Raw genomic sequence first — 10,886 nt, 5'->3', positions numbered from 1 at the left:
ATCACTAAGGCCATGCCCGGCCTCAATGCCAATGCTTGCTAACGGATATATAACTTTAAACAGTACAACGACACAACACAAAAACCTACTCACCTGCCCAGTCCCCATGTACCTGACACACCAAACACCATAGCCATCCCACGTTTATATTGTATTTCCTCAACAAACCTATGCTCTCCTCATTCACTGCCATTAACAAACCCCTTTAACTATACTGAACAGCTTTCTTTTCCTTCGATCACAGAAGAAAATGAGGGGAGGACCACAAAACACATCACCATGACGGTAAAACACACTTAACATTAATAACCTACAGACACATAATGATTTAATCACATGTGTAACAGGGTAAAAACTCTTTTGTAGTGAAATCCCTGCTAAGTGAGTTTGGCGCCACCTATCTCGCGTCATCTTATGCAACTCTGTCAAAATTAGAGAATTCTGGGATACTCGCAGCAGAACAGATTACGCATTTTGCCGAGTTCCATAAACAATGACGTAATGGGAAATTGAAGCGACTTTTATATCGAATGTCAGATTAATAAATGTACACATACACAAAATTACAGTTATATACGGACACTTAATCATTTTTATAACCAAAGCTTTTCAGTGCTATTTTTCACTTATATTAGCCTGTTTAATGTGGACAGACGCGCATACTGCTGAGACGACAGATTAAGATATATTTTGTGGTTGCCCTACTCATTACAGGTCAGTGTTTATTTTTCTTTAAAACTTGAGTAACATGAAACAACAGTGTACACTGAGTTTATATTTGCATGCACATACTACCAAGCAAGGCCGCTAAGAGTTAGCTAGTATTTTTAGTTTGTTGATGCAATACTTTGCGGTCGTACCGGACTGTGATGTTGTTTGTATTGCCGACAGGTGGTGTAATTTTTGAATTTTTGCATTCTTTTGTTATGTTGAATTATTACTAATGGTGCAATGTTCTTCTAAAAATGGACGATTGTGTGACGTACTCTCCAGCTGTGTCTACGAAGTAGATATTAATTAATTTAAGGCGGAACAGATTATGCACTGCTGCGAACGCTGCATGCTGACGAGACTACACATTAAGATCTATTTAAGATCTATTTTGTGGTTGCCGTACTCATTGCAGATTATGCTGTATGCTGAGAATAAACCACGCATCATCCACTACTAAATGTTCTTTCTGACTCAAGACGGGTGCGAGTGTAAAACTGTGAACAAATACAAACGTAAACATTATGGGAGTCCCCACTCTGTTTTCTTTGACTAGCGCACGTTCCAGTCTATGGGCACAGTATAAATATCAGTAAAAATCAAAAACTCTAGCCTCACAAGGACAAACACTAAAGAGCTTTTGACTGCACATTTATATCAGTGTGAGATAATTAGAAAAATGAACTCAGCATAGTTAACGTAGAGAATATAATGAAGATGCCAGTGACTGAACTGTGTCGTAGTTTCGTCCCACTCTGGACTTTTGTTTACGTTATGCATGCAGTCTGTCGCTTGTTTCTGTTAGTCCACGCCTCCCTCAGGTGGTGTGCGTTGTCTACCAGTAGCCAAACCACCTGGAGGTTGTCATTGTTTATGCTTATTTAAGTCTGTTTAGAGCTGGCTTTAATTTTGTGTTGGCTTGGTTTGAGCTCGTTAATGCACTTTTATGGTCGGTTTTGGTTATTCTTATTTTTGGAGTCTCGCGTTTGTTTCCTGTGACACTATGTTTAAGAATGTTTAATTCTAAAACGCATCCTGTCAGTTCTGATTAGCAGAGTTCATTATGTGCACAGTTGGGACACGCAAGGTCTTTGGCTTTATCACTTGCCAGGCCTGTTCTGAAGCATATTAATTTCCCAGGTCTTAATTCTCAGTTTGAGGATAATTGCTCTGAGAGATGGCTGAGTTTTCACAGTATCTACTTTATCGCGGGCGGTTAACACACGCTGTAAAGCAGATTTTCTGCGAGTATATGTCTGGTGAATTCTGTCCGGGTCTTTTACTGACAGTCTTCTGTTTGTGCTTTTGAGAAAAATTAATTCTGCACGCACGATAACTCTACAGGAAAAGTGATGGATTACCAAAATCTGCGTAAGTTTTCAGTGATATTACAGTCAGCCATGTTTGGAAGACAAAAGTGTGTCTAAAGTTAACCTCAATGAATCCCCACAGATTCAACCAGTGAATTAGGTCCTGTCGTCTTTTCCCCACGAAATATTCCAAACGAAACAGGAGCATATTTTCTATCCTTGAGCTCTTTCATATTTGTTAAGACGTGCCTGGGTTTTAACGCATTAAAACGTTATAGTCAGTATTTTAAGCATGGAGGAATTCGTACCCAAACTATTATTTTATACAAGACACTAACATGACAATATGGTTTAGCTATTAGATACAGCCGGAACTTTTAGCACAGTTAAAGTAGCCAGCTAACAAGCGCTGTAGCGGATAAAGTGCCGGAGTTGTGTGGTATTCTCACGCCCTTCGCCTGCATAAAAACGCAGGCACATTCGCGTTTTCTGCTGTATTTAGATATACATACAACACCTCGTAATGAGTATTATGAGAGTATTGTAATTTCCAAGTCTGGCACAACCACTGCTAACGTGTATACTTACCTGATGTGAAAGCATGCTATTAATTCCTTACGTCATGAGGTGTATAGAGGTGTATATATAGGATTTCAAATGAAATTTTTTTTTATATATATATATAGTTATCCTGTCATAATTAAGTATACTCAATTCTAACATGATGCTAGACAAAATTATAATGTTTCTTATCTTTGATCTGCTGCTTTGATGTAAATCAGACCTTCTGGTCACTTATCTTGTTGCATAAGTTATACCATAGGAAGCAATTTTCTATATGTTTTGGAGGGATATTAAAGGGAGTAGATTTTTGTCACTGGTGTTTTGACACCTGCCAAAATATTACTCCCCTATCTTAACTCTAGAACTACAGGGATGGATTCAAATCAAATGGACTCTGGTAAATTATCTTGGGGTGTATGCCACAGAAAGCATTTCTAGCTCATTGGGAGGGATAATAGTAGGAAAGCAGAATTTTATCAGATGTCAACACAGTCAAACATTCACTCCCCTAATATCATCCCTCCTGGTAAACTAAGAGAAAAATGCTTCATATGTAATACATACCAAGATAATTTACCAGAATATATAAACAATCAATTGTCATTCCCAACTCGTCATGAGTTGAAATTTGAGCAGAACCCTTGGCATCAAAAGGTGACAGAGTTCACAGGTCCTCTGAACTCTGTGAACATTTCATGAAATGTTCATACATCAGCATGCATTCAGCTCTTTGCTGAGAGAGGCAAATGCTCTGCAGGTTACAATTTTGCACCCTCACAGTCCAGAAGGTTCCGATAATTCCTACTAGCATGAACTCGCTCAGAGAGAATTCATCGTTCTTTCCATGATTAATTATACCACTATCCGTATGGATCTTATTCATTCTCTGTGAAGTCTTCCTCATTCTCTGTGATTTCATGGCTTCGCCTGTTCTTTGGTGTTCTGTGTTGCTCCATCTTTATATACTCAACAATTTGTTGACAAATAGTAAAGTGAAGAACAACTCAAGTTGGCCTTGTCTTTGCAGTCTTCAAACCTCAGTCTTATGAAATTCTCTGTGTAGGTGAATGGAATGTGTCATACTGTCTATACCACAAGCAGCATATGCAGTAAGGAAAATACATTAAACCAAGAATCTTAGAATTCATTCCACAGCTGGAAAAATATCACGGCTGGATTTGTTTATTTATTTATTTTACATACAGTGCATGTATTGAAGGGAACACCCATTTAACAATTTTCTTTTGTTTGCCTGGTAGCTGATCAGTCACATGGTGCCTTTTGTCTCGAGCAGGATGTGTCATGAATGGAGTTCTGTTGCTTTGGTTGAGAACTGCACTATAGTTCTGCAAGAGGATTCCAGCTATAATGCTACACTGAGCATGGATAATGGAAAAGTGTTTAAAAAAGTTCAGAATCATAGTTGACTTCCATTGATATAATATAAACTCTAAGATCTATGCATTTTGAATCTGACAATTACACTTTAAAAATTAGTAAATAAAAATGAATAATAATGACAAATTAGGCTGCAACAATAATAATTATGTGTTTTTATTTATATAATGGGAGCAGGGTAAAGGGACTGTGGCCTTCTGGAAACAGGGCGTGGTTTTGGAATGGAAGACAATTCTTGGATCTCATTACTTCACGTGGCAGTGGAGGATTAACTCCTGTCTTTTGCCTAAGACCCTGATATCCGCCCTTGCTTTTGACAGTTTTACTTTTAAAATTAAAGACTCGATTTTATTATTATTACTGTTGTTGTTGCTGCTGCTGCTGCTGAAGTTTGTACGACGTAATCAAAATGATCAAACCGGGCCAAAAATGCACTTTCACCTGCGTACACTATAACACCAGCCATATCTACCATATCTCCCATATCTACTGGATTACGATTCGCTGTCGTACATTGTCTTCACACGGTGAGGCGAGCCCATGTTAAAGAGAAAGCGAAACTTAAAAACTTTAACTGTAATAGGCTCGCTCCAGCACGTCAGAGTAAATGGCTCAGCCGAAGTAAGTTCTGTTCATTTCTATTTGTCCCAGTGCTTATTAATTATAGGCTAGAATCTTTTCTAGCAGTTTTGTTTAAAATAGTTTCCAAAGACTACTTTGCAGTTTTAACATCCTACTATTGGAAGTGAAAACAAGAAAACACGGTCATTGAATTTGTAACAAGGACTTGAATGTAACATGTTCTAAGGATTTATGATAGCGTTTCCTATTTTAAAAAAAGATTAAACTGTAGTTTAATTGTATAAATCGTAATAAATCCGAACTGAGATATGTCTGTTTAAAGGTTAACAGGAAGTTATTGACACCGACATGACCGAGTTACGTGGCCAGTTTATTCGTCTGTAAAGAAGACATATATCAAAATGACACCAAATCAACATTTTCCCTTCTGTTCGTCAGCTAGTCACCTAGCTATTGAACCTAAATTCACCTCCAACGACAAAATACATTATACGTTGATTTACGTTACTCGGCATTACATGAGCGAAAACGACCTTATATGCTAATAAGCAAATTTTTTATTTTTATTGATTAGATGACAAAGATCTGAACCAAGAAGAGAATTTCAGGCTAGCATACAGCTTTTATTTCAAATGGATCCCCCAAACACGTTAGTAGAAGTTACCCACATGTTTTCTTTAGAGTGGCGTCTCTTGAGACCACAACTCCTTTGTTGGAATTTCATAGAAGGTGCTATATCATAAACAGTGGCCTGAATTAAAAGATAATTTAAAAGCAAAATATAAAATGGTGAAGTTGGCCATTCTTACCACCACTAAGTTCAGCACAGCTGCCATTCTTCATATGTACAGTTCTCTGATGTTATCAGACTCTGATGCTGTATACTGTTTGTATAAAAATATGCCAGTAGCTTTAAACTAAATTCTGTAAAAGAAAAGTAGCTTTAGACTTGCTTCTATAGAAATAATATACAACAGCATTTTCCAGTGCCATCCTGAGCCACACAGTTAACTTCTAAAGCTCATGCTTCTTTATTGGTGACATATAGTTACAAGAAAAAAACATCTTTTTTGGACACTCTGGAATTGTCAGAAATGTGGTTTGATCTTCAAACAAGTCACAACATTAGTGAAACAATCTTGAACCATTAACACAAAATAATTGTACCTTTTCTGGTCAATACTGAACACATAAATTATAAAATTGTACTTCAGAAGTAAGTGGTTCCTGTGATTTAGAAACTGCTAGAACCCACCATTAGCAGTTCAGACTACATCTTCAAAAGTACTTCCCTGAAAAACCTGTTAATTCATATTTCTGGGAGTCCTTGTTTTAACATCTCAGATTATATTATGCCACAGCATATCACAAATTGACTGAAATCTGAACTGGCTCAGCTATATTCAAATTATGTGTTCAGTATTATCAAGATGTATAAGAATACTTTGTGTTATCAGTTTCTACTTTAAATTACTTTTTGTTTTTTCACTATTTAATTCTCAGTGAAAAACAAGATTCTATAAACTAGAAGTGCTTTATTTTTAAAAGGATGGTATAAGTATGACAAATTATATATTTTTTAATACTGGACTACATTTTATAAGTAATTACTATAGAAAGCTAGGTAATTCTAAGGTGTTCCATTTTTTTTCCATTTTATTTATTTATTTTGTAACTATAACTAAAGAGACAAGCTGTGACTAATAATTTCAGCAACAAAAAATTCCAAAAGAGGTTGATGGAAAGATGGAAGATGCTAGTTCCACAGCCATTTGAAGCCCCAGTGTAATTATTTTCTGGAGACATATGTTGATCTTTTATACTATTTGAATTTACTTGCAACTTTTGTTCCCATGCTAATGCTCAATGAGGAACTAGACACAAGGCATGCTTTGATTCCCAAATGAGGTTTAAAAACATTTAAAAATATTCACAAATAACAATCATATTTTGTCCTCTTATCTCATATTAAATATTATCATATTGTGTTGCAAGATCTGTTGAACATTTAAGCGTGTATGAAAATATTGCCTGATTTAATGTTCTTTTTGGCACAGAGAACAAATAAAGCAAGTACTAGAAAAATACATCTCAGACACCTTCAGAGACATTGCAACAGTGAGGAAATTTTGTGACAGAGAGCCAAAATGGACTCTACAGAGGGAATCGGAGCTAGACATGATGAGAGACATCAAAGACCAGGCAGACCAAATCTCTCTGAAATTCGACCATGTACAGAAGGCAGAGAATAAAGCCAAGGCTTTTGGCGAGTATCTATGGAGTGGTATGACCCAGGTCACAGCAGACTCCAGGAAGGAGGAACTGGAGAAAGAGCTGGGGTCAGTCCTGAAGGATACTCTGGAGGGACTGGAGAAACTCCATCACTTCCTGGATGCAATAGAGAGGCTAGCAGTCACCTCACTGTTTGTGTTTACGAGTGAAAGCATTGTGCCAAGAGGGTTGAGCGCCGCGGCTGTTCGATCACTGATCTCTACAACCAGAGTTGTGTCTCCACTTCTCATCCACTTCAAGAGAGATGCAAGTGCTTTCTTCATGCCCATCCTCTGCAATGTGGAGGTCTTGGCCTTCCAGCTGGACAAGTACATCCGCATCACAAAGCAGCTCTGCGAGAGAATGGAGAAAAAGTCAGAGTTTATTTCTATTATTATTATTATTATTATTATTATTATTATTATTATTATGATTATGAATTATGATTTTAGTAAAGTTTCTCCCAATGCTTTTGTGGAACTGTGTTTTCTTCTTTGCAGATCCAAGAGTGTTTTATATTCTGGAGATATTCGTGAGTATGTATTACACTAAATTGAATAAAAATGTATTAATATATTAGCCTTTCTAAAATGGTAAGGTCTTTTTTTTCTTCCTAGGCCTCTACACACTAATAACAAAGTAATATTCTAACATTAAGGCTAAACTTTAGTAATCAAACATTAATTTTACTTTGCTTATATCTGAACATCGAATTGACATGTATTTCATCACATATTACACTGCAGCTGGGAAAATTCCAAACCTTCCCTGGAGTTTATTTTGAACATGGGTGAGGAGTCAGTGTGTAACTTGTATGACCACTTAAAAATGCTAATCAGTATCAGGTAAAATCATTTCTTCTCTTATACAAATATATTTGCATTTTGAGGATTTGTGGTGCATTGATAATTTTTTTCTTTACCTCCTGACCATTTCAGGATGGAAGAGTCATTCAGGCTGACGTTCCTTTTTAGTGATGAGGCCCAGCACTTCATTGACGTATTCAGTCAGCGTGGCTCCAGAATGCTTCAGTTCCTCTCTGATTTAGAGGAGGCTGCAGTTCAGCTGGATAGGATGAAGCTGGGATCCAGCATCTCCACTGTGGCTGGAAGTTCTGTAGGCATCGCAGGAGGTGTCTTGTCCATCGTAGGCTTAGCTCTTGCCCCTGTCACTGCGGGGGTGTCCCTGGCCCTCACATTGACAGGGGTTGGACTGGGAGTCACCAGTGGAGTTAACAGCTTAGTCACGGGCATCACTGAAATAGCAGTAAACAGCCATCATGGGCAGAATGCCAATAATATCTTTATCAGGTTTATGGAGGATGTGCAGAATGTTCTAGATTGTGTGGAGCAAGTAGCCAACAGTGAGGGTCCTGTAGCAAGCCCTCAGAAGGTTGATATGGCCTATGGAGCAGCGAAATTATTAGCAAATACTGGAGCAGTAGCCAAAGGTATTGATGCCCTTGTAGATGGGGCATCAGCTGTGAAGGTCCTTAGGAGTGAAGAGGTGGTTATGAATGCAGTCGGTTTAGGGCTTCAGGAGGCTAAAGCAGGTCGGAGCATCCCTAGCCTTGCTGCAGACCTGCCTGACATTGGGCAGCTAGCCAAGGGCACTCCTCTGACCCTTTCAAAGTCAGCTAGGGCTGGACTTATTGGATTCAATGCCTTCTTCATTGGTGTTGATGCCCTGTTTATCTGTAAAGAAAGCATAAGCCTGGCCAAAGGGAAGAAAAGTGAAACCTCTCAGCTAATCCGCTCTAGAGCATCTCTGTGGCGCTCAGAAGTGGAGGCATGGGAGAAGATGTACAAGTGTATTCGTGAAGGGATTTGGAATTTCTGCAAAAATCAAAAAATTCTAGAACAGCCCTTTCACCCTTAAACAGATACCTCAACCAAAAATGCCCACAAACCAGGGAACAGAGCTCTAATCAAAGTAATCATTGACATATTAATTTATTTGAATCTTGTTCCTAGAATTACAACTAAAATAGCTAAAATTGCTTTTATTTATCAGTCACAATTGTGACAACAGGTTACTTGTGGGGGTGTGAAATACTTGCTTTGGCACTATCAATAATGCATTTTTGTCACCAAAATCAATAACAGGTTTCTATATTTATTTGAATTGTTAATGTATGCTATCTATGATATTCCAGAAGAACCAGAAAATTCTAGAGCAAGCCTTTTACTTATCAGCACCTGAAACAGAGTCTTAGCAAGACTGAATTGCTGCACATTTACAAACAACTGGTCCTTGCAGAGATCTTGCCATTTCTTTTCAGAGCTCTTCCATCTGAGAATGCAAGGAACCTTGACCAGCTGTTATTCTTAGATCACAAACTTGACTTGGTCACGCAGGTTTCTCCTCTTCAACATTTGGAGAATTTGCCGTTTTCTCTCCAGGGAGGCCAACCAGGTGCTTGTTTAGTCTCGTGCCATCTCCAAGCTTCAATGCTGCAACTCTCTCATGGTGGGTCTTCCTTGCATGCAGTCAGGCCCTTGCAACTGATCCGGAACATTGCAGCATGGCTTACCTAAAGCATGCCTACATTTTCCCATGTCATTCCACTATTCCCATGTCATTCCTACAATAATTAAAACCTAATCTGTACATCTAACCCTTTGAGATTCAAGTATGACCCGGCCAACATCCTTCAAGATTCATGGAAGACCAGCATCAAGACTCTTCTCCATTGTAGCACCCAATTGGAGAAGTAAACTTCCACTGGGTGTCTAAACAAGTCCCTCACCATCTTCACTAGTCAGCTAGTAAAAAATCAGCTCTTTAAAAAAGCACCTTAATTAAACCTAATCAAGCAGTTTAAAGGAAGATTTTATATTTGCACTTATATTTGACTCATTTAATAATTGCTAATGAAATGTGTTTAATTTTTTAGCATTGTCAAGTCTGGCAGACTTGGTTAAGAGTATTTTTGGACTGAAACTGATTTGTTCTAGCTGAGGATAGTTGTCATTTTCATGAAAGCTTGCAAAAGTTGTAACTTGTCATTGTGACTGACCAAGTCAGTTGATGCTGTTCTGTTATTTGAATTAAAAGGAAAAAAGCTATGCAGAGACAGTGTCTCAAGAGTCTTATGTCTTCTCAGTTCTATATCTGAACTTGTACTCAAATTTTGTTTCTGTGGTGGAAAAATGAGAGCACATCAGACACAGACAGCTTTATGCATTGAGTAGTAAAAAAAGGTTTATTGAGTTCTGTCTCCTGTATAACAGAGAAAGAGAACTGAACCCACAGTACAGTCCCCCTCCCCTTATACATAGACAATGGCAGTAACGCCCAAAGCGAATAGAAAGAAGAAAAAATGACTCCTACAGTGTATCTGCTAATTCTTGCTTTGGTTATTCTGAGTGCTCAAAGATTCCTCTATCTCTATGTTCTATCTCTATGTTCTATCTCTGTGGTTAGAACAGTGCGTGCATGTGAGCCGCTGATGTCCCTGACTCGCACGCCTATCTACAGACTGTTATGCTGTGACTATAGAAACATAAAGCAAAGTAAAACAAAGCAAAGTAAAGTAAATTTCCACGACAGTTTCTCTCTCTTGATAGAAGAGTTATTTGATACTGTCATTTATGTTACTAATAAAAAACTGTACTCTGCATGTAAATCTTTATGAAGTTTTTTATACCTCAAACTCAAAGATTCCTCAGAATTTATATGATGAATTAATATAACTTTTGTTTAATATATATTAATAATAATAATAATAATAATAATAATAATAATAATAATAATAATTCAGGTGATAGTTTCAATTCCGTGTACTTCTTGTAGTGAACAGAGAAACAGAAAAAAAAAACAGAAAAAACATTTTATTTTAATTTTTTGAGGTGAAGTATAAGTGGTGCAAACTTCATTTACCTTTATCTGATGGATAATTTTTTTGTGAGGAAGTTGAGAACTGGCAGTTTTGAGAACTGTCAAAAAGCTTTGTAGCCAGAGACTTTCATAGTACCTCTGGTCTACAAGTCTGTGTTGTCAGATTGTGTATTGGTGATCATAAAAAAGATTATTGTTGTTCAAATAAAG

General features: G+C 37.5%; 1 protein-coding gene across 4 annotated transcripts; it reads left to right on the top strand.

Moving 5' to 3' along the window:
* Window positions 1-544: 544 nt before the first annotated feature.
* apol (apolipoprotein L) lies at window positions 545-9,910 on the top strand. 4 transcript variants are annotated; one of them, XR_014122724.1, is made up of 6 exons: window positions 5,137-5,214; window positions 6,623-7,210; window positions 7,337-7,372; window positions 7,583-7,681; window positions 7,775-9,305; window positions 9,463-9,910. XR_014122724.1 is itself a non-coding variant. In XM_081710929.1 (5 exons), exons 2-5 carry the CDS (start codon window positions 6,744-6,746, stop codon window positions 8,712-8,714), a joined length of 1,542 nt encoding a protein of 513 aa, XP_081567055.1. In that variant the 5' UTR covers window positions 545-714; window positions 6,623-6,743; the 3' UTR covers window positions 8,715-9,910. The 4 variants fall into 4 exon arrangements, 3 of the variants coding, with proteins under 3 accessions (XP_081567055.1, XP_026880887.2, XP_081567054.1); XM_081710929.1 differs by lacking the exon at window positions 5,137-5,214 and adding an exon at window positions 545-714 and having other exon boundaries at window positions 7,775-9,910; XM_027025086.3 differs by lacking the exon at window positions 5,137-5,214 and adding an exon at window positions 4,489-4,604 and having other exon boundaries at window positions 7,775-9,910.
* The last annotated feature ends 976 nt before the right edge of the window (window positions 9,911-10,886 follow it).

Source organism: Electrophorus electricus, chromosome 3, assembly GCF_041902795.1.
Source record: "Electrophorus electricus isolate QZ-2024a chromosome 3, ASM4190279v1, whole genome shotgun sequence".
In the NCBI taxonomy this organism is placed as follows: Eukaryota; Metazoa; Chordata; class Actinopteri; order Gymnotiformes; family Gymnotidae; genus Electrophorus; species Electrophorus electricus.
This window is presented reverse-complemented; position numbering and strand designations above follow the sequence as displayed.

Bases quoted from the DNA above. Each gene is read 5' to 3' on its own strand.
- apol (XM_081710928.1), top strand. The intron at 7,211-7,336 runs GTCAGAGTTTAT...TCTTCTTTGCAG, and splicing joins TGCGAGAGAATGGAGAAAAA to ATCCAAGAGTGTTTTATATT. The intron at 7,682-7,774 runs GTAAAATCATTT...TGACCATTTCAG, and splicing joins AAAATGCTAATCAGTATCAG to GATGGAAGAGTCATTCAGGC.